Source organism: Triplophysa dalaica, chromosome 1, assembly GCF_015846415.1.
Source record: "Triplophysa dalaica isolate WHDGS20190420 chromosome 1, ASM1584641v1, whole genome shotgun sequence".
NCBI lineage: Eukaryota > Metazoa > Chordata > Actinopteri > Cypriniformes > Nemacheilidae > Triplophysa > Triplophysa dalaica.
This window is the reverse complement of record NC_079542.1, coordinates 32,205,631-32,230,530: the sequence shown is the minus strand read 5'-3', so window position 1 is coordinate 32,230,530 and position 24,900 is coordinate 32,205,631. Positions and strand designations below refer to the sequence as shown.

General features: G+C 36.6%; 1 protein-coding gene across 1 annotated transcript; it reads left to right on the top strand.

Annotated features, from left to right (window-relative positions):
- The first annotated feature begins 1,993 nt into the window (after window positions 1–1,993).
- On the top strand, window positions 1,994–22,955 carry plekho2 (pleckstrin homology domain containing, family O member 2). The gene is made up of 6 exons (XM_056754078.1): window positions 1,994–2,262; window positions 11,211–11,360; window positions 12,741–12,863; window positions 15,361–15,465; window positions 18,533–18,631; window positions 18,737–22,955. The coding sequence occupies exons 1-6, from the start codon at window positions 2,254–2,256 to the stop codon at window positions 20,282–20,284; spliced, it is 2,034 nt and encodes a 677-aa protein (XP_056610056.1). The 5' UTR covers window positions 1,994–2,253; the 3' UTR covers window positions 20,285–22,955.
- The last annotated feature ends 1,945 nt before the right edge of the window (window positions 22,956–24,900 follow it).

Here is a 24,900-nt window from a genome sequence, read left to right as displayed (position 1 = left end):
AAAAACTTGTTCTTTAGTTTAAAAACAGCTGGTAAATAAAAATGCTTGTATGATTAATAATACATATGAATTGGAGGACAATGTGTAGATTCACAGCTCTACTAATAATTTGAGTGTTTATTCATGTGATTTTCTATGGCGGTCATAAGGTGGTGCCTGAAACAAATTTTATTAAAGTGGTATAGGAGGAGTTCAAAAAAGCAGGTTTTTCGTAAAATATCATGATGGAAAAGGACATGTAGTGCTATTGTAATCATATAGACTTCATGACTTCATGCAGCCAAGTAACATATCTCATATTACAAAGATAAATAATACTGATTGCAGTTACAATATATAAAATGATCACTAGATGGCTCCCAAACCTAACAAGAATTTTCTTAAACATTTAGCAGTGTCAAACATTCACGTGACGGTGGTTCAATGGGTAAAGCATTCTTTTAGCAGGGTAAAGGGTTGTAGGTTTGAGTCCTGATTGTATTCAGTCACTTCTGTTAAAGCATCTCAAGCATATTTTGAAAGTATTGGATAATGTGATTATGAGTTACATTAAAATCTGTCTGATATACAATTCTGCCACTAACAACTAAATGAATATTCAGAACCAAATTACATTTAATTTAAATATCATTAAAGTGTTTTAATTTTGTGTTTTCTACAAAAAATATGCTATTTTACATGTGATCAAAGGACACACTTGAGAAATGTTGTAGTAAATTGGTTCCATATCTCCAAAAACACACCAGAATCGTATAAAAAGAAAAGTATTTTTGCAAAGGCTTTTGATAAGAAACATTAAAACTGTTGAAAATCTGTTAAAATGTTTACCTGTATACAGGAACAGCTAGTTTGTTTAAATAATTGTCTCTTGGGGAACAACACAAGACACACAATAATTGTTTCTCCATTTCCATTTTATTTTGAGTATGACAAGATCATACATAAACATATACATTTCATTGGAACTCTATTTGACAAAAATACATTTAATTGTATCATTCTATAGGTTTAATCTAAACCTTATTATTCAAATTGAGTTGGACCGACTTAATTGAATGTCATTGAATGAAGATGAGTGGTAGTGCGAGCTACACATATTTATTGGATGGAAATCCTGCCCTCAGTTAAATTGAGTTCAACCAATGATTATATATAAATGTACAGTACAATGTTTTGTCTCCAAAAACTATTCTTTATTTTTCCATAAAGTTAGAAACTTTAGCATTCTCTAAAACATTCTGCAGTGCCATTATAAAGAAATAAATCAAGTATAATCTAACAGAAATGGAAGTCATTGATCTGTCGTTCTGTGTTTGTTGTGTATCATTTAGGAAGCTGGTTGCATCCTCCCTGTCAGAATGATGACGCACGATTTGCGCCACGCCCCCAGGAAATGCAACATTTTTGCAAAAAACGTAGTTATGCAATCGCATTGAAATTACAATGAATGCTTTTGTTCCTTCCTTTAATTCATTTTATTTTCAAAACTCTTAAAGTTTTAAATCCAATCATAAAGTTTCGTTCACAATATGTCACCTCTATATTAAAGCATGCATAGTTTTGTATATAATATACATGTGCTTACGTGAAATGTCTGCGTCATGCAAACCTAAAAGAGGTTCTAATAATATCTACCAATCAATTCTACACATCCCTAATTTGACAAGACTACAAACAGTCTACCTGAAGTTGCCTTAAACAAACGCAAATATGTTTTTAAATACTGCATTCGTCAAAGTTTGAGCCCAAACTCAGGAGTGCATGCACTGAAATGTCTTTGCGTATTAAACAAGACTGTGAGAAGTGTTCGGTTATGTCTCGAAACGCAACATTGTTGTCATCCAAATCGTTTTCGCGACTTTTTTTAACTTTTTACGACATGTGAAATCTTGAAAGGCTACGCAAGAGCATCTGACTCGTTTTGATGAAGCCTGCAGTTGACTAAGTAGGCAACTGACTATGATGTGAGACACAGCCCTGCCCTTTCAGAGGTTTTTCGGGGGACTTACCGGAAACCAAACTTTTTTCAAGCATGAGACTTGTTACATTGCTGAAGTGGAAAGAGGAAAAAGAGCCGTATGAACAGAGTACCGTTACATTTCAGACTCCGAGTTCCTTGTTTTTCAGCGTCATGTTGGATGTGAGAAAGTCGAGGACAGGAGAATTCTTCACTTTTAACCCGAGATAAAGTCCGGCGTCGAGCGGCTTCTGTTGTGCATTACGGGATATCTGTATATAAAGAATATATATATAATGGAAGATGTGAGTATTTGATCAATCTTTCTATTTTGCTTTGTAAATGATGTTGTATATGCGAAACATTTGAGTCATGCATTTAACAAAGAACATTTACATTTATGCATTTGGCAGACGCCTTTATCCAAAGCGACTTACATTGCTTTATCCTATACATTTTACATAGGTATTTGCATAGGTATATCCCCTGGGTTCGAACCCACCACCTTGCGTTGTTACCACTGAGCCACAGGAAAGAACGTTGTTTAAAACTAACCAATAATACATTTATGTCGTGCGTGATGCGGGGTTTGTGCAAAGTTTTCATTACTCGTTGGCCTAGAGATTTTTTTAGTCAAGTGTCGATGCAGACTGATAGTCGATCTTCTGCATGATAGCAAAAAGGTGTTTGAGCATCACTTGTTTACTTCAAGCGTCTGAGGCAAACTCATAGTGAAGCCAATACGTCGGTTATATAAACGAACTTCTTTGCATCAGCGCAACTGATCGAGATGATGGAGCTTTTGATTGACACCAGGAAGTGAATGACACCCTTTTGCAGACGCGTTTCCTTCATCTGCATCTAACACCACTTGTTTTGTGACATGTTTTTAGTCAACGGATGAATGGATGGATCTATCTTTTTACCATCCATCTATCAATTCATCCATCCAGGAGTGTAGAAACTTGTTTGTTTCACATCGTTGTTTGTCTCTTAACGTTTGTGAGACGTCTGCTAAGAGGGATAATTCACCCAAAACGATTTATTCACCCTCATGTCTTTCCATTCCTGTATGACTTTCTCTCTTCTGCAGAACACAAAACAAGACATTTTGAAGACACTTGATAACCCAACAACACTGACACCCAATACGTTGTATGGACTCAAAACCACTGAGACATTTCTCAAAATATCTTCTTTTGTGCTCCAATGAAAAAAGAGTCATACACAGGTGTCAAATGAAATGAGGGTGAAAGATGATGCCATACTTTTATTTTGGAGTGAACTGTCAATTTAACTCTATGTGTAGGCCCATATAGGTAAACTGTATGGGAAAAGAAGCATCATTTATGTGCATCGCATCCATGAGCGAACCAAAAAAAATATTCTTTTACCGTGTAAAGATGTTGTTTCAGGAAATAGTGAAATGAGGAAGTAACGCAGACCCGTGGCAATAGATGGCAGAGCTGAAACTAGTATAGTTAATATTTGGTAGACAGAATCTCTATTTAGCTTCGATAAGATAAATTCAACGTGCCTTTCAGTTTGCTTTGCCTTGGTCAGAGGTTAAGAAGTCTTAACATGAAATGTGATTGGAGGAATGTTTGTGTCGGACGTCCATCCATGCTTGGAAAACATTTATGTACAACACGGCCAATTTGCCATCACGTTTATCCAAACATGATGACAGCATGGAAGAAACACATCCAGGTTGACATGACATTAAGAGAGAGAGCAGCTGTCGTGGTCACAGTCAAATTTGGTGTTTGTGGGGCTGCATCTGTGGTTTATATACTTCAGAGAGCAGAGAGAGTGAGTTTTTATGAACATCTCCCAGCGTTCGCCTCTTAATGAAGTTGTTAGCGAGGTTTCAGAGGTTGTCCTAGTTTATTAAGTAGTCATTAATTCTGGCTAGTTTGTGTTTGACTCTTTGTTCTGTGGAACACAAAAAAAGATCTTTTAAATGTCAATGTAGGTCGGTGCTTTTTGTTGACCAAAATATCTTTTGTGTTCTACTGTAGAAAGAAATTCACATTAAACTCTTTGGTTAAACTATAGTGGTTACAGTTTCTTGATTCCTGTTATATCTCAAACATAGGTCATTGGTTCCTCTTTATACTTCTCTGGTCTCATTCCTGTTTTGTATTCTCTGTATGAGCTTTCGGACAAGTTTTTGATACTACAACTTGTGAACACACTTGTTTACAGGTTGCACTCAGAAGAGAACACGGGCTGTCAATGCATTTGAAAAAGAATAACATGAAATGCACAAATGTGTAAGAGAGATCACGACCTGAGTCTGATATGACATGTGATGGAGGAATTGATACCTGTTGTAGTGTTGTTTAATGGTTGCTACGGCGAAGTGATACAAACAGTAGTCCCTTGGCGGTTTTGTGTCATCATTCTTGAAACGTCTCTCGTCAGATTTAAGCAATTACACAGTTGTATAATTAAGAACATATCCTCCAACCCATATGACGGAATATGTCATTTGTCACTTCCTTTAAATACAATTCAATAAGTATTTGTTATTTTCTTTTTCATGCATGTTAATAAAATGTATACCTTGAATGCACTTGAAGTTGCTTAAAGCTTTTTCCACATGCATGAATCTAAAAGCAAAATCTGCAAATTGAATTAGGGAAAAGTTCACACATAACCTGTAAACGAACCACAACAGTTAAAGGCCATGTCTTTCACCAGTCACCACACACACAAAATGACACTGATGTTCTTTTTTAGGGTGACTAGAGGGAACGTAAATATAAAACCTAACTAGGGTTTTTCCTGGCGCAAAAGGAGGCGGAAGTGGTGGCATCCTGATCTTCTACACACACGTACGCCTACAGTACCTTTTAGGGGCTTAACCAAAGTGACTTTGACATGTTAAAAGTTCTATTAAAAATGAGATGAAAATGACAATTATTACGTTATATAAAACATTACTTTTATTCAACCTAACACACTTTCTTTAACTCTTTCACCGCCATTGACGAGTTATCTCGTCAATAAAAAAAAAAAAACGCTTCCCCGCCAAAGACGAGTTATTACGGCAATCAGTGTTTGTTCTGTTGTAAAGCAGGTGGCGCTATTACAAACCTTTGGGAAAAAGTACAGAATCCCAGAACCTAGAACGTATATGTTTTAGCATTTTTTAATGATTGTTCTTCGTGGAATCTGGGCCGAATCTTTGACAAAAAACTTTAATTATCTCAAAATAATCAAAATGATGCATTTTTGAAGAAACCTACCCACATCTACGGAGTGATAAAAGACGAACATATGAAGATAGAAGAATACGGTTTCTTTTGTTTAAAAGCTGAGACTCTGTTCTTTCATTTGACATATTGTTTGTCCATATATTCTTTACAGAAAATTTACTAAGAGCCATTAAATTTGGGTGAAAATGTTAAAAAACGGTGGCGTAGGCTGGCAACTTTTTTTTAAATGCTTGCGGCGAATGAGTTAATCAAATAAAGCTTTTTTTATTTTTCTACTAATTTTTCAGCCCACAATGGCCAACTGAATTATCCAGTCTAACTAAATGAGCAAAGCTCATTCACATCGTGCAATCTCTGTGGTTCACTTTAAATTATTTAATGATCTCTTGTATTCGCTGGTGACTGAAAAGTTCAATAGTTTAAATTAATCGGTTCAAATGAGTCCTCAGTGTGCTGATAATGAAACATCCCAAATGTTACGAGAGTGTCCATGATAAATAAACAAATGGGAGACTCTCGGTAACTTATGGATATCACCCAGCACCCGAAAGAATACCAAAACACTTCAAAGCAGCCTCCATTATTTGCAAACAGTGGATTAAACCTTGAAAAATTATGTATGATACCACCAAATCACACAATATTATCACAGGACCTCGGTGTTCATCAAAATATTGACGGTATGATAACCTTCCACAAACGTGCCGTGGTTTCACGGTATTGCAAATACAACACTTAACCAACATTCATAGAACAAACATGTCAAGTAAAAACTCTTTAAAAGAAATATTGCATTACATGACTTAATTATGTATTTTTGTGTAAACACAGCTCATACCTAAGAAACAGTATCACAGAAAAATTTTGTGGTTTAGAAACCTTGACTTTTTCGAACCTCAATAAACGTTGCAACCGGGATTTCGGCCCATGCCTAGTTTTGATATCTATCACACATTCACAGTAAGGCTGTCACACCCCTCTTAATAAAAAGATCATCCCACTGCTCTGGATTTGGATTTGGGTTGTCTTGATCTGTGTGATTATCTTTCTCTCTGTTTCTCCTTCATACCCAGCCTCACATGCTTGCTCCTCTCTCGGTCTAACGTATGTTAATTCCTAATACTCACCTATAAAATATATAGATCTATATATGAATATAGATTCACAGCAGATTGAATGCATAAACATCATTTGACACAAAACTTTAGTTCATTTGTTTAGGTTTCGGCCATAATGTGTCTTGAGAAACAGATGATTCAAATTTAGATGTGCAGTGGCTTGACACCAAGCTTGTCAGCATGTTCACAGCATTCTATTTTTAACTCACATGAAAGTGTGTACATGTGTATGAAACAGTCCACAGCAGAACATAATCCATTTTACATGGTGAATCACTTTCTTTTACAATGAAAGAGTTTAGCGACTAACATTCTGGCCTCAATCTTCATTGGGAAAGAGATATGGGTCTATGGAAGAGTTTTCTTTTATTAGGTGAGCTACTACTTATTAACAATTTGGAGGAAAAATGTTTAGTATCTTTAAAGAAAAGTAACTATAAATGTAATGCATTATGCTGCTTTCAAGTTTAAGTGAGTTTTATTGTCATTTGACTATATGTGATGACATTCATAGCAAGAAAATGCTTTACAGGACCTTGGTGCCAAATTACACAAATTTACAAATAATACATACACTGTAAAATCTAATTAGTTGATCTTACTTTAAAAAGCATGCAAAACGATTGCCTTAAAAAACTAAGTAAAGTGAAATGGTATTGTTGAGTTCAAGTAACTAAAAAAATTAGTTCAGATGTACTCTTGAGAATTAACTATTATTACCAATTGAAGATTTTCAATTGGATTTATTGCACTGTAAACCCGGACAAGTTTGCAATACTAAATTTGGATTACTGTATAGCTAAATTAAATTTTACTACAGTTTAAATTAGTGGTGGGTATAAATTTTTTTTTTAATCTAGATTAATTCCAAGATTAATCTAGATTAATCTAGATTAAAATGCCTCATTTGAATTCTGCTGAAGGCATTCAGAATATGTGTGCTACCCAAATAATGACTAAAAGTAAGTCTTTGAGAACGGGTTTCTCAAGCCAGGTGGCGCATTAGACCAGGGGCTCATCTCCTGTTTCCAAAATGCATCACAAACTGCTTGAGAAAGCTGTTCTACTATGATAATTGGTGATGAAAATTAAATTATGTTCAATAAGATGAACTTGTGTTTACTTCCGCATTAGCTAAGGGATGATTTGCGTTTAGGTGGTACTTGAGACTGGAAGAGCTCTTACAGTACATTTACATTTAGTCATTTAGCAGACGCTTTTATCCAAAGCGACTTACAAAGAGTGAGGGAGCAACAAGCGATATGTCATACAGGAGCCATAATACATTAGATCTCAATACAAAGTTACTGGTTTCAACTAAAGCTAGACCAGTACCTTTTGAGAGAAAGTGTTTGTTTTAACCCAATTCCGCATTGCACAAGGTGCAAACAACCTTAGTCTTGTCGATGTTTCTATTGGGAAGCTTCTTAAAAATTAATATTCCCTGAAGCAAACCCGGCGGCTTCATAGCTGCATCCATGTTAGCACGTCACGTTTGATGCGGTAATTTCACAGTAACGTTATCTTGTGTTCAGACCAAACGCGAATGGCGTGTCAAGCGCGAGTGATTTATATGTTAATGCAAAGAGCCAATAGACCTACTTGCTGCGCGAATCGCGCGAATGAAGCCCTGGTTATGAGATGATGAGGCGGCTTCTGCTTCCGCGAATGACGCTCGCTTGTGTAGTAAAGTAATTGCTTCGCTTGCCGCTACTTGCTTGATTTAAGTAAAATATACTAAAGGCGGAAAGTAAGTTGTTTTATTTCCCTTGCAAGTAATCGTAACTTAATAAAAACTATTAAAATGTATACATTTTGACAAATGAGTAAAGTTAACAAATAGTTTGTAAGTAAGGACAACAATTAGATTTTACAGTGTAGCTGCACATAAGTGACTACAGGGTTTAGCCATATCATTATTGCACCTACAAGCGTAAATGCATTGGGCCACTTGTAAATATATGAGTAAATTCTGAATAATTTGCGCGTAAAACGGATCTTCCAGAAAGCTTTCACAAGATTCACAAATACTTTGTAAACATCAGAATTGATAGTAAAATGTGTGTTTGTTAATAAATACCAAACACTCGGAAACATGGTGCGCATTCACGCTCATTCATAATTAGCATAAACCCCATCTATGAATTTCTGCAACGCAAATTACGTACCATAGCTATGAGTGCTGTAGAATCCGCTGTACTCCATCCTCTGGTTTGGCTACGTTATATTAGATAAATGCATAAGAGACTTGCTATATGCCAACCTAAGCGTTTTTAGCCGTGATCTTCTGAAAATGACCAGCTGGTGGTTCTTGAGAACGCTTTGGAGGCACGGCGTGTAATTCCATAGATGCATTTGTTGCTGTGATTTGGAATATCCGTGACAGTTACATTATACTTTTATTATTATTTTTTTGAAGAATATTAGTGAATATTAAAATGCAACAATCAATAATATTAAGTTCTCCATTGTTGTGTTGTACAATTATGAACGCTTTCCTGTAGCTCAGCGGTAGGAGCATTCGGTGAACAACGCAAGGTTGTGGGTTCAATCCCATGGGATTGCACATACCTATGTAAAAATGTATAGGATAATGAAATGTAAGTCGCTTTGGATAAAAATGTAATGTAAATGTAATGATGGTTGGTCAATGAAGTGTTTGTCCCGCCTCTCCTCCACTGTGATTGGACGGCCGTGTAGAAAGGGACAGTGATGAGCTCTGGATTTTACACAAAGTTAAATAGGTAAAAATGAAACAAGAAAGGGTAAAGAAACTCGGGAAATATCATTATGATACACAGTGCATCAAAATGCAGTGTCATCAGTTTGTCTAAAAGAATAAAGAACGCTTGAATGTTTTACGCACCATTTACATGTGACAGGGAGGAGGTGTACAAAATTTATTACCAGTGATCAATGAACATTTTGAAAATACAAACATTTTCATGAATCCAATCATTTATGCCAGAGCCAAAGCTCCATTTTTTATTTTCAGTAAATATGTCCAGTAATGCTGCCATGAATATGTGCTAGACAAAACATTGACAGTAAAGATATATAATAATATACATTTAAAAATGTTGATATTATAGTGGCATTATTTCTGGTAAGCAATGACAATGATCATTATTCATCTCAGGTAAATAGACTGTCAATGGCATGGGAAGAAAAGTATAGAGTTATACTTTCAGATAGACTACAGTATGTTTGGAATAGAGAGAGGGTGTAGTATGTTGTAAAAGAAAGATGTGTGTCCGTGTGAGGAGAACACATTTGAAGAATGTTATAAATTGCGCAAAAGATTATAATTTAGGAAGGTACAATTAACATTAATATTAATATTAAGCATATAGATAGTTTCATTGGACATACGTATCTGCCTCGAAGTGAACTTCTGATCTGTATTTGGTTACAACAATTTTTTTTATTTTTTATTATTAATATGAATATTGTATTTTAATTGTAATAAATTAAAACTGCAGTTACCTTAACTGTTTAACAGTTCTTAAGAGTTATTCTTTGCAGAGGTCTATCCGAAGTTAAGTTCAGTTATGTTGTTACTGCTGAATTTACGGCGTAGCTTGTCTATAAATTGCCCATAAACATAGTCAAAGTTCATTTATCATGGGGAATCGGTTATCTTCATGGAGAAACTTCTCAAGCTCAGCAGGCATGCAATATTTGCACACCTTCTGAATCCACAATGGTAAGGCTTCACATGCGGTTGCTAAGGTGTTCAGAGTGGGTTTTAGGGCAGTTACAAGTTGTTGTTTTCTGGCTCATGTCAAAAGATGCCAAAGCACTATATAATCATTAGAATTAAGGGTTTCTGTTAATACCAACCGTATGTTTGAGAAACAGACAAAGTTTTGCCTTCTGTAAATTATAATTAGTTGACATCTACTCTACTGTAGCACTATGAGGTTTGGTTTTCTTTAAAATACCTTCCTGTTAGATTAAAGCTAAAGTTAAGCATTAATTTCCTGTTTGATTCTACATTTGAAACTCTCTGCTTTCTCTCTCTGCTTGCTCTCGTGAAAGCGTATAGTCGTTCTCGGCAGCACAGATCCGAATTGACTGCAATCTGTTTTTTTACAATATAGATTTTTCCGTCCCACCCAAAGTCCCTCTCAGCCAGCGTGTTGTGATGTGCTGTCCGCTGTGCTCTAAGTTAACACAAAAACAGAACAAGGAAAACAAAGAGCTGCCCTCATGCGCCAAAACACCAACCACCCCCCGCGTCCTCATCGCCCCCATCCCGGCACAAACACTGCGAGGGCATGCAGTGACCTGTCGCCATGTTGGTATCTTGGACAGGGCAATTTGAGACTGTCCCAGATTCAGAACTCCGGCATAGTGCAGATCCCATTATTCTCCGTATTTTCTTTCCTCACACGGCAGTACCTTTTTTACCACTAGCTGCTTTTTCCAAAGGCCCAGCAAAAGTGGAAAAACAGCCCGATGACCCTCTAAAGACACACATCCTGAGGAATTTCCTCACATAGACTCCTGTCGAAGTCTGGGAATTCCAAATAAAGTTGCGTTCGGGTGTATTATAATTTATATTCGAAAAGTCGACATTTCTACTCGGATGGGCATTTTGTGCCTTGTAAAAGTAAAATCAAAAGTAATGCGTCGAATTAGGAATCAAGACGTAAGTTATAAGACGGTTCAAAAAATGAAAAAGAACAGATGTGGAAAGAAGGCGTCAGCTGTTTTTTCTGTTAAGGATATAAAAGGTGTTGAAGGTCGTATGACGCCGGCCAAAAATGATGATCTGGCCTGCTGCATGCTTCACCCTCCCATCTGTGGAATGCTCTCTCCCGAGCTCATATGTGAAATTCATGCCAAGTCAAACTGAAACTTTGGTTCTCAAAAAAATGCTGATTTTGGTTTTCCTGCGCATAACAGGGCGTGAAAGAGGAGCCGGCCAAGCCCAAAGAGGTGAAATGTGCTGGGAAGGCTGGATGGTTGAAGAAGTCTTCAGGGAAGTTCTTGAGCAGCTATAAAGACCGTTACATTCAACTGGACAGAACTGAGATCGCCATCTATGAAGATGAGGTACAACTAAAAGTCTGTAATGTAAAAAACTTGTTGTGAGATTCCATTTTTAATGTTGTAGCGTGACGCTTCAGAGTAACTGAATGTTCATCTTTGAACCATCAGAAATTTCTTACATCGTAATAAAGGGATTGATCCAAACATGAGGTCCTAAGGCCGGTTCTAGGATGCAAATTATTACATTTTAGTGAAGAACATGCATTGGATAGGATCAGGAATATTTATATGTTTTAGCAACTAAGAAGGGTTTTATTGATGACATTTTTATTTCATGTTGACATCAATATTGATTTTCAATGAGAATATTATGTCTTCTTAAAACACAGCTGGGATGAAGTTGCAATGCAGGGTAGAGTTTAGAATTATCATGAGCAATTTATGCTCTTTAATTAAATACATTTTTGACTGGGTAATTTTTGCCATAAATAAATTCATGTGAAGCCGGCTCTCTCACAGGGCAAATAAAAATTATATCTAATATATTAATATTTTATATTTTATGTTTTATAGACACACAAGACTTGTGAGATGTTTTATTTGGACTTTTAAGAAAACAACAGAAAACATACATGAAAACACTAAAGCTGCAGTCTTTAACTTTATCCTCTCTACTGCTATCGCTTTTTGCAATGTAAAATTACAGGTTATTCCTTGTATTTATATTTTAGTTAAAGGACGTCAAACTGACATTTCACATAAAACCGTGTCTGCTCTACTTCTTAATGATTATCTTAAGCTTATAAATAATGGTGAGGTAAAGATACAGATTTTCATGTGGTCAAAGACATTTCCATCAAAGAAATTTACAAAAGTGATTTTATTTCCATAGATACCACAATAAACATAAGTAAAATGTCAAATTTTGGTTAAAATCATGTTACATTGTAATTCAGTGTTACCCATATTATGTACAAATTCAAACAACATGCTTATTCTCACTTGTATTAAAATATATAAAAGAATAAGGGAGCATATTACATTTTATTGTGCTTTAAATAAGTAAAATATTATTATTGACAAATCGGCAAAACCTAGGATAGTGGCAATAAAAGTAAATTAAAATTACAATTAAAAGTAACTTGTCATAAATAGATTTTTGTTGTAAATATGCTTCACAAGATTGATACACTGAATAACATTTTATCTTCTTTAAATCAGAGAAAACTGAATGATATTTATTTTTTGGCTCAGAAAAACAAAAATGCAATTAAACATAAACCTTTTAATTTTTTTTGAACAACAACAATTTAAAGATGTACTACACTTAATGTTTTTATGCTTAAACCCTTTTTCATCTTTCACCCATGTACTTGCTCAATAACCCCAAAAAGTGTCCCATTGTCTGCGTAACACAGTTTGTATACATTTACTCTTGTGCAGGAATTAAAAACATGCCTGGAGAAGTTGGACCTGGAAAACTATGAGAAATGTCACGAGTTAAAAAGTGCATTCAAGAAGAAACACAGACTGGTACTGATACGAAACCCCAAGAGCACCAACAAGGTAATAAAGACCATTGCAGCCCAGCACCACGTCAGTCATATCAGACTCCCGTTTCCTTTGTATGTGATATAAAGAGTGACTGTCATTGGTATGACAATGCAATACACAGTGGCTGATGGCTGGGCCTCGGCTGTGACATCAGCGGCTCAATATGGCACGCACTGGAGGCACACTGGCTCATTGTGCTGAATGTAATGAATCAGAGACATATCTGAACAGACACATGACACATGACTTCACTGGTTTCAACGTTTGATGGCAGAAAATGTATGTGAAAGGGCGGCTGTTGCATGCGCTGAATGATACTGCTTTTCGCAGTGTCATAAGAAATATTGTGCACTTGTCAAATTTGAGATAAGAAACGATAACCATCCTGTTTTAGATCACAGCGTAGAACTACATCAAGACAACCTTTTGCAAGGGTTAGCATGATTTCCTGTATGACTATGTTAATACTTCTGGTTGTGAAAACACCCACAAGCCAGCATTTTTATTTGTACAAAGTTTGACATTTTTTGCACTGTGCATCAAAATTTAGATAAAACATGGCCAATTCTGATAAATGAACAAAGAATAATTTTATTACAGTGGATAATAAATCTAATGGTTGATATACTTTACTTCATCTAAAATATTATTTCTATTGATTAAAAAACGTAACATCTTATTATATGATAGAAAAGATTAATTAATGATTCGTTTTTTTCACCCAGATATACTAAAAACTAAAATATGATTTTTTTTAACATACAGTTTACCAATGTAGTAACCAATGGATTGTCAATTCCTAGCAGATTTTTCAAAGACATCGTGTCTAATACTTAAAAATACTATTTACAATCCTATAGATTGTTTCATCAGACACACGCGCCTGGCATAAAGTTAACTCCCGTCTGTGTTTGCTTATCGGTCTGGCTTGTAATATAGCTACTTATTTTGTATAACATGTATGTTTATAAAAATAAACTGAAATTAAAATAAAATAATAATTAATTAATAATAAAAAAATTGACAAATGCACATAACAAAATTGCTGAAAATGATACTAAAATGAAAATGAAAACAGCAAATATAAAATAAAAGCACATTCTAAATATTAATACAACTGAAAACAAAACTATAACAACTGTGGTTGTTACTTAAATTTATTGTAAATGTATGAAAAAAAAAAAACATAGACCACAAAAACACATTACTTGCATAGTCAATATTGAAATAATATTTCACTATTATTGCATGATATTTCAAGTTTTAGGGTCTTATGAACATGAACAAAGAACCATATTCAGAATAGAATATATTCACTGAAATCATCAGCATTACAGATCATTAAAAACAAATTCATGAGTGTTTGCACATATTGTCAATTTGGTTAAATGTTTTTTATGTCTCGTCTACTGTAATGCAAACTCAAGAAATGACCCTGTAAACATGTGCAATCCGTTAAAATGCTCTCTAGTGTATTCTGTATGTACTGTCCAAAGTCCAAGCTGAAATCAAGGAGTCTTGGATGTTGGAAAGGTCTGAAGAAATGCGCAAGATACCTAACAGGCGAAATATGCATTATTACTAACAGATGACAAGACTGCGTTGGAGCGCAGAAGAGAGCGCAGCAGATGTCAAGAGAAAATGTGTGTGTGTAAAGAGCGTCCAGGGCATCGTGTCACTTTTTCCTCTCCTGAGCAATGTGACCAGCAGCCAGCTGTATGAGTCACACTCCACAGTCCAGTGCTTCTTATTTTATTACCCAACTGCACGTATACTGTAGTTCTTGAAAAGAGTTTAAAGGCTAAACACAGGCCAGATGTTTACCTCCTGCTTCAGACTCAGTGTAGCCACGCCCTCCTTGAAGAACTTAAGATTTTATGGGGCATAAATAATATTTATGGTTAAAGGTTGAGCAATAGTAATTCTATACACACCCATAACGTTAAATATATGAAACAAAGTCCCACATCATTTGTGATGTGTATATGAATTAGATGACAGATTGTGTTGGACGATGTGCTATTGCTTTTATTACGTGCAAACAGTATGAGAGAAAAAAATGACATAAAAGGAGGAACCCAAGTGACATTGAGAGATGAAAACATCTCAGAGACAGTTCCTGGGGGTGGGTTTTTGAACCTTTGACTAGTATTTCCTGATGGTGAGTAACCTAGGAATGTGGCATCAGGTTTTGCACAGACAAGAAGATACTTTAGAAAAGTACCTGTTGTTTTTATGCACTTGAACGGTTCATGCTGGGTCTGTCTGTATACAGGATGCTACTTATGAATACAACACGGTTGAACAATGGGTTGTACAAATAAACATCCCATAAACGATAACAAAGAGAACTTACTCTCTATTTCAGGTCATTTTGATTATTTCTGTCACGAAAATTAGGGATACGTATTTTTTGCTTAATAGAAAGGGAACTTTGAACATTTTTTAGATAAAATTGATATTTGATATGTTTAATTTATATAAAAGCTGTCGCATTGTATGTTTCCAGGTCCAAGATGTCAAATTTCAGGCACAAACACCTGATGAGAAAGAGGCATGGATCAAGGCGCTCAATGAAGGAATAAACAAGGCTAAAAATAAAATTTTTGATGAGGTATTTGATGTTATTCAGCTTTTATTTCTCTTGGTTTTTGGATAGGTGTGTCACACAACTTATTTTTAGCAATGAAGAATAATAATAAGTTGTTTACAGGCAAACCTTTTAGAACTACCACAAAAAAACGTTCAGTTTATCTTCAAGTGCTAACACTACAGTATAATCTATATACTATTGACTCAATTTACTGAATAAAACTTATTTCACAGTCAACTTACTGAATAAATAGGGTGTTGCCTGATTTGGACATATGGTGCGTTCAAGTCATGTGGAACAGATATGTAAACGGTAAATGCACGCCTAACTGTACGTTCAGACCAGCGCCGTCGAAAGCGTCAAAAATCGCTCTGGCCGCCCTGCCAACAACGCTGCAGATAGAATCTTAGGCGCGCTGACGCTCTGACGTTGATCAAAATCTTATCTTGTATTTAAAGGGGCCACAAAGCAAGTAAGCTTGTTGATCTTGTGCAGACTGACCACAAGAAATTGATCGGTGGAAAGGACTTTATTGTAGTTACACGTTTACTAACGAAATAATATTCAGCAGCAGTAACACTGTTGCGCATGCGCTGGCACTAAAGTTAGCATGAAATTCCCGCTTATATACAGAAAATGTATAACGTTAATGCACATCATCAGCAACTCACCAGGAACACAAACAATCTCAGACACCTTTGTCCACGCACCATTTTTAATTTATTTATGTCTCTCTACGCAAACAGGGATGCGTCGTATATGATTGGGAAACCCGCCACAGCAATAATCAACCTCTCCTCCATTTTTCTTGGGAACAAATGTGGTCGGAACCACAGTTTTACAGGGCTGCATTCTGACAATGCAACGCCGAACCGTGTCATAGCTCATTACCATAAAGTTAACCTAATTTCAACTCTCCTTTTACCCTCAATGGCCAAGACGCGCTGCGCTGCTCCTCGCCGCTGCTCGCCACTGGCTCACATTAAAAATGAAGGACTTCCGGCCACTTTGGTGCTCTCGACGGCGGCGGTCTGTAGGAAAGTTGGTAAATCAGAGGAAGAAAGGAGACGGGGACCGGCAAACATTTAATCAAACATAATCAAAAGTAAAAAGACAGCCGGCCGCCCCTCACGGTCGGCGGCCGGCGAATAGAACATAAATACAAACATAAACATGTTCAGGCCCTGTCCTCTCTCTTCGACGGTCCGGTCGCTCGTTCTCTTAAATGCTCCCGATCTCCTACGTGATTCGAGACCGGTGCGCGCACAGCTGGCGCTCATTAACAATTTCTCACCGGTCTCGAACCACGGTCTCGCCCCGCCTACTCCACTACACGGATAAATAAAATTATCGTGAAACACGGGAGGCAGAAACGAAGGACCCAACTACAGACAGCGGGTAAGGTTAACAAGGACTTTAATAAACAGTAAACCAAAGACAAAACAAAAACCCACGAGGGAGTAAACAACAGAACGGTTAGGGTACAAAAGAACTCACTACACTGACTAGTCTAGATACAACATAGACATGATTACAAATAACTAAACTAGACTTACATGACAATCATCGGCAGAATCATGACATAAAATAACTAAATAGAAAAACAAAATGATTTAATAAACACTGATAGCCTACTGGTTCTTTTTCCTCTGATGCTGCTTATAACTGATAGCAAATATATTTTGATAGACCTACTCTTTTAAAAGTTTGTGTAATTGTTTTTTTACTGCTGGTGAAACAAACAATAAGAGGAATAAATTATATTATTTTAACTGGCTTTTCTGTCACAAGACTGCAAACACGCAGGTGTATTTCTTTGAAAGGTCTCTTATTTTGCAAATCCGTTTTTAAAATCATAGATCGTGTATAATGTTGCTGTCTGGGTATAAAGAAACGTCTACAAATTGACAAAACTCAAAGATCACTTCAAATGGAGATATTCTCTTGAAAGGAAATCGCTTTTTAAGGACTACAGCTAAGGGCTGAAACGAACTACAACTATCTTTTTCCGGTAATCCATACGTACGATACACAAGAATTAGAATAACCTCTACCCAAAGGAACACCCAAAAAAGGGGGCGAGGCCATGTTGTGCTGCTTTAGAGAAGACGAAGATCCACTACTACCATAGTAGGAAAAAATACAATTGTAGTCAAAAGTACCCCAGAACTGTTTGCTGTTCTATATTCTTTAAAATGTCCTATTTTCTGTTCAACAGAAAAAACAAGTAATGTTTCCTACTATGGTAGTCAATGGGGGGCAAAATCTGTCTGCTTACAAGCATTCTGTCAAATATCTTTCTCTGTGTTCATCAAAACAAAGAAATTTATACAGATTTGAAACAATTCGAAGGTGAGGAAATGATGACAGAATGAACTCTAAAACTTGTCCTTTGGAGTCCTGCTTGCAAATGTCTCCATGTCCATCTGCTTGTTTTATTAAAAAAATTCAATTAAAAAAAAAAGGAAAAAAAACTACCCATAATGGTAAGGGCGGGATTTCCGGAAAATGCGTGCTGGGCGGTTAACCAATCACAACACACTGGGTTAGCTAACCAATCTGAGTCCATTATGTATTTGCGGAGGGAGAGGCTTCATTAAACATGGAACAAACGGAGCGTTTCTAGGAGGCATAGCACAGCAGTAAACAATGAAGGTAAAATATTTGCCAAATACTGCGTTAAAAAAAAATTGATACATGTTATATTCCACCCCCAAAAACATATCTGGATCACAAATACAGAAAAAATAGGAGCCGTTTAAAAGAAGGTGTGCCGTAAACCCTGTGGTTAACGCGGAAATATACAGCCCCAAAGCACTTACGGTGACCCGAGTTCGATTCCCGTTTCTAATCCTTTGCTGAACCCGCTCCCCTATCTCTGCCCAACACTTTCTTGTTAGCTCTAAATTTTCTTGACCCAATAAAAAGGTGTAAAACCCCTAGAAAAATTAGCGAAGGGGTACACCGATGTCCCGATGAAAGTGACTTGAGCGCACCAGACGTTGACATACCAGCTTGTAAACACAACCCTGGAGAAGTTCATTGCACAAAATATACTTACTTTCCTTTCTTTCACCCTTTTTTAAAGGTGAAAGTGGATGAAGGCTGCTCTTTAGAACATGTAACACGCTTTCGGCCGAAGGGGAACCGTAGCAGAAGACCGCCGACCAGAATACACATGAAGGAGGTATGTGGCTAATTTCACACATGCACAAATGCATTTTTCTGCCATGTTGAAGAAAAATAAACCATATGACAGTCATCTAAATGTATTTTTATACTTTTTAAATAGGTTGCAAGTGTAACAAGTGATGGAATTACAAGGTTGGACCTGGATGGAGATGTTACCCAGCTGAATGGAACTCATTGCTTGAATACAGAAGATGAAACGGAAACTCTCAAGCTGCCTGTGACCCTAAACGACATTGCAGAGGAGGACGTCAATGAAGATTCCACATCCCAGAAGAAGGTTATTAAACCGCCCATGCCTCCATCGAAAGACAGAAAACCCAGTGAGAATCGTAAGGAGGATGAGACTGAAAGTGAGGAACCTACAGAGCCTATACCTCCAAAGAAGATTCTTACACCACCCATGCCTCCATCGAAGGGGAGTAAACCCTGTGTCTCCACCATGGACGTTTCCTCCCTCAGTAAAGTGGACAGCGAAAGCTCAGACATCTCTGAACCAACACCATCCAGCAAGACGATCCAACCCCCAGCTCCTCCATCCAAACATAAGAAACCCAATCAACAAGTTACAACGGAGAGACAGGAGACTCAAGAAGAACTTGAAGAGGTGGACGGTGAAGATATGCTAGATATATCTCCAGACTCTCAGAATCAAAATAAGAATGAAGACCAGCCACTTACTCTTACTAATAAGATTATAAAGCCTCAAGTCGTGATGTGGGATTCGCCCACTTCTGCATCAAAGGAACCACATGTTGAACAAGAAGGGAAAGAGTCCCAGAAGACATCAGACAGCCCTGGAGAAGTTACAACTGAACCACTCCAGCTCAATGTGACACCGCTTGCAACCCCTGAAGCAGTAAAAAAGAGCTCTCGACCTCCAGCTCTGCCCAAGAAGCCATTAAAGCAAACCGCCCAAACGGAAGACTCCGCCCCACAAAATTACACCACGGCCCTAACCATCATCACCACTCCATCTTCAGAAAAAGTCTCGGAGCAGTCGTTAGATAAAGGTGACAGCACAACTCCAGAACCCAAACTTGAGCCAACAGAAGACTTGGAGGATAAGTCTTTAGACAGTGGCCAGCACTCGGGGGAGGAGTCAGAGATTGGTGACCAATTTACGCCATCCACCACCAAGCTGAAAGGTAGCTCCCAGGGTCTTGATGGTGAGACGAGCGAGGATGATCTAGACCCATCCGACAGAAAAGCAGAGAGTTCGGAAGAACCGTCCTTAGATATACCTACCGTCACCCCCAAGAGCTCGGCTCCAAACCAATGTGCCCATGATCCCAATAACGTTACCGTACCCCTCAAGCAGTCCTCCAAGGCCCGATCCGCATCTCTGGGAGAACTGCTGTCACAAAACACAGAGACCACGGAGGACGATGAAAAAGAGAGAGCGGTTAATAATGTGCACCGAAGTGATGTGAAGGCCTTGCAAAGAAAAGTGTCATTTGAGATCGCAGAGACTGAAGAGATGCTGAGTGTAATCGCAACCGGACAGAGTAGTCAAATAGAGGAGAGCGAGAGTCCTGAGATCTTGCTTAATGCGGCAATGGAGAAGCTGAAAAAAGCAGATCAGTTTTTAAGGGAAGCCAGAGGTTTTAAAGATCATAATAAAAGCAACAGGTTAAGTTTGGAATGGTAAGTGTTCGTGAATGGAAGCCGTTAAGGTACACTTTTTATGCTGATAGATGTGATATATGTGATAAATGCAAATGATCAAACAGAAGTCGATTTGATAAAGGGATGGGATAAAATGCTTTGCTTATGCGTACACTTTTACAAAAATATCAAAAAACATGTTTTTTAATATGTTATCATGTTTTTGTTTTGTTTTATTGTGTAAGTTAGCTGAGTTATTATGGCTTCAATCAAAACCAAGCGTTTTTTAGTTTGATTGATATTAATTGGACAATAAGAAAGTTTTAAAAACGTAGTTAACTCATTTTGGAACTAAATTGTTCATATACATGATTAAAGTCAGGCTTCTTGATGGTCGAATATGGTCATGATGGATAAAAAGCTTCCCATATTAACCTCATTCACAATGTTTAGAGAAGATGAGCGAAATTAAATAGCTAGTCTGCACACATGCTCAATTTATGTCATGCAGTGTGGTTTTTCCCTTTGGTCTTTCTGTATTTCTTATTCCTCAATGTGCTTTATGATTGCGGATTAAGTTAATTGTATTTGGCACTTTTAGTCAGATTTGAAGAACAAACAACCTGATGAATGGTTCCATATGACTTTGTACTATGTGACTCGTACAAGAACGTACAGTTTTTAGAATGGAATTAGTTGCAATTACCATGAGATTGTTTTAGAATAAAACCAATTAAAGAAACGTATTGAGTAAAACATAACCAGATTATTCATCGTCACACAAATGTTTTTAGGATTTGTATGGAGTTTGTTAAATCTCGCCCTCTATCTTCTGTATAAAAACAGGAAGTTTAATAAGCTGCATGAAGCAATACGAGTCATCAATTCTTTCGCAAGACTACCAAATTAGTAAGTGAAAATGAAAACTCAAGATGCTGTCAGGGACTTTCATATTCGATTTAGAAGCCTTCAATTTCTTTTATTTAGTCTTAAAAGAAGAGCAGAATTTCAGCACATGACAAGTCATAGACAACATACAACAGCAGAAAATTAAGAGAACATTTCAGCAACATTAGCAGTTTTTCTGAATTTACTATTTATAGATATCTCATTTTTGTTTTATTCTGTAAAACTACTGACAATATTTCTCCCAAATATCAAATAAAAATATTGTTCTATTTTCATTTATTTGCAGTAAATGAAAACTGGAGAAACAGGTTAAAATAATAGAAAAGATGCTCAGTATTTTTTCAGAATTCAAATACTGCAAAGAGAAACAAGTTCAAATTCACTTTTAAAAATACAACAGTAATAATTCTACATGTATAAAGGAAAAGTAAAACAAAATGTTTTTGTATTTTTCTCACAGTCTTTATGTCACTCCTGAAGTTAGATTTTGATGAAATTTAACAGACACTGGACTAGGAGGACACATCTAAAAATGCTGATTAAATTAACATTTGGAATGCTCTCTTCATTTTTTCTACATCTGTGTGATGCATTAACGGATTTCTCTTGTGGAGTATCCAAGTTTCAAAGTTACACAGAATTTAAAGATATAGTCCTACATTTTCTGTGAGAATACTATTAGAGAATACTAAAACAATTATTCAGAAAGTGAAGACATAAAAAGTGTTATGATTAGGTTGTCATGATAAAACGTGAATGACAATTCTATTAAGTTTTAAAGAAGAAATAAAACGATTCACATAACTGCCTTATCTAAAATAACATGTCCACTTTACTATTTTTTCTTCTTTGCTATTAAAAATTTTGTACAGTTGTATCTTGACCCACCGTGATGCACTTCCTCTTCTTTAACACCCCTCCCCAAGTTGAGAGCATTTGCACATGATAGCACAGCGAAAAGCCACATAAAACAGTGTGAATTAATATTCTGTCTCATGTTTTTTTTTAGTGATGTCAGAGCGGTTGCTCTGCTCACAACGTTTTTTAAATAATACATAGAATAGCTGCCTCCTACCTGGCACATATGTCACTTTTAGTTCCTTTACGTATAGCGGTTCCTATAGGTAAGATATGAATGTGTTATAGACGGTTTGAAACCGGTGCTGTGTGTTAGGTATGAGTTTCAGTTCAGCTTTGTTTCCATAAGAATGGGGAAGATGAACAGGCACAGTTACTACAGACATAACACAATTTAGAATGATAGTTTTTGTACCAATCCCACAACAACAAATGTTTTATGGTACCATTTTGTGATATTGTAAATAATGCTTGAAATAAAGCACTCATGAGATTCAATTTTAAATGGATTTTATGCCTTTACAGTCTTAACGCAATATATTAAGCATCTTTATTTACTTCTGAAGTTGCAATGTGTACTATCTTGCTAATAGTTTTTATTGAGATCAGTAGCTCAGTGAATTTTCACATTTATTGTAAATAACATGCTGCCGGTCAAATGCTTAATATTTAAGTTATTAATGTTCTGACATATTCATGTTTACTGTCTTGTCTTAAAAAAAAAACGTAAACGATCAAATTTTGTATACCTGTTTTTATTATTGATGTTTACTGTTGAAGTTGATTAAATGCTTGTGGTTTTCACCAGACAGTATTTGTTAATGTGGTATTGACTAACTGGACTAATATATTTTTTTAAATCTAAATGCATAGTAAATGTGCAAATATGGGAAATAAATGCTTTGCGAAACCGTGTCTTAATAAAAGCAAAATGTGTCTTTAACGTGCATTGACTTAACAGACCCTTTGTGACTGTGGCTCGCCTTTTTTTCAATAGAATAGAGTAGCTGTACAATTACATGTATAAGCTCTCTCTTCTGTATGAATGCATATAAAATCTAATTATTAAAAGTGATATACTTCTTATATTCCATATAAAAAAATGATGTTTGAAGAAATATTTTCATGACCAAACCACCTGCATTAATTAAATGCAAACGTTTCTATTGTAAATAAATGCTGCAATGTTACATTTCTCTGTTCCCTAAACAATTATCCACTCGTAGCAATAAAAGAATAAACTCCACTTACACATAATTACACAAACTTCCACACTTTAACTCAACTCAAGTTACTTTTATTGTCACATCATTACGTGTGGAGAGTGAAAGTCTTGGGTGCGTACTCTATACAAAGTAGAAAGTAGTTGGACAGACAACTGTATGACAATCATCTGTTTACAAACTAAAGTGACATGTAGTGCAGGCGAACAGTGCAAAGTATAAATAGACAGACTGTACAAAAAAGACAGTATACATTATACACATATGGATAGTAAATGTACAAAATATACACATTAGACGTTGAATATACACATTAAATATGCAGATGTGCACATGAACGTGTATGTATTATGGATCAACCATATAGTGCACATACTGTATGTAAATTTGGTAGTTATTGCATTAGGTGCGATGCATGATCCATTATAGTCCATGAAACTGTAGTGCATAGTAAACAGAAGTTTGTTGTCTGTATGCGGGAACAGATGCTCCGGGATTTTTGGCTCATCCCAAACTTCCTGAGGCGCATGAGAAAAAAGAGGCTCTGGTGTGCCAGTGTGAACAGTCCATATGAGGTTGTCATTTATGTTAACCCCAAGGAACTTGAGACTGTTTATCCGCTGCACAGGTGTCCCGTCGATGGTGATGGGGCTGTGTTCCTTGTCCTGCCTACTGAAACCCACCACCAGCTTCTTGGTTTTGTTGATCAAGAGATGGTTCTCCTTACACCACTGTGTCAGACTGCACACCTTCTCTCTGTAGGCCGACTCTTCGTCGTTAGTGATCAGGCCTATCATTGTCATGTCATCGGCGAATTTCGCAATGATGTAAGAGCTGTGTGGTGAAAGCAGTCATGTGTATATAGGGAGTAGATGAGTGGGCTTAGGACTCACCCCTGGGGAGCACCGGTCAGTGGGGACGAACTTTTGTTTCCTATTCTGACAACTTGACGTCTGCCTGAAAGGAAGTGCAGAATCCCGTCACACAGTGATCTGTTTAAACCCAGAGCCTAGAGCTTCAAACCAAGTTTGGTCGACATTATGGTATTGAATGCTGAGCTGTAGTCTACAAACAGCATTCTCACATATGCGTTCTTTGAGAGACATGTTTTAAGTTCATGATATCCTACAAAACACTGCACTGCCTAGATTTTTCTTCTAGGAGATTCACTTCACTCCCTCTGCTGGTGTGATCTGGGAGCTTTTTTTGAAACCAAGTTTGTTGTTTTTGCTTAGTAGTGTGAGTGGTGTACAACAGAGTACACTTCTCAGGCAACGTCCAAAATAGTATACTAATATACTAAAATTATTATCCAGAGGTATACTGTATGCCACAATATGCAAATTGATCTATGCATATAATATGCAAATTTCCTATGCCACTGTATCCCAGAATGCAATGCACTTGACTTGACCGGTGTGATAAATGAACAGGTATTTTTCTTGACATAATGTATTTATTTATTCTAGGAAGATGCGTAGCCAAATCACGTCACAATAATGTGGATAAAAATGTTTATTTAGCATTGTGCATGTTGTTAAACATAGGCTATCATTTTCGATTTCTAGCTATGACACGAAATGTCATATACAGTATGAGACCGCAGCTCTCTCTAGTGGATGTTACACCCCATAACGTCACTTAATCTCGTGCCGAAATAAGTCAACAA

Coding starts and splice junctions, on each gene's coding strand:
- plekho2 (XM_056754078.1), top strand. Junction 11,361..12,740: donor TCGCCATCTATGAAGATGAG/GTACAACTAAAA, acceptor ACTCTTGTGCAG/GAATTAAAAACATGCCTGGA. Junction 15,466..18,532: donor AAAATAAAATTTTTGATGAG/GTATTTGATGTT, acceptor CCTTTTTTAAAG/GTGAAAGTGGATGAAGGCTG.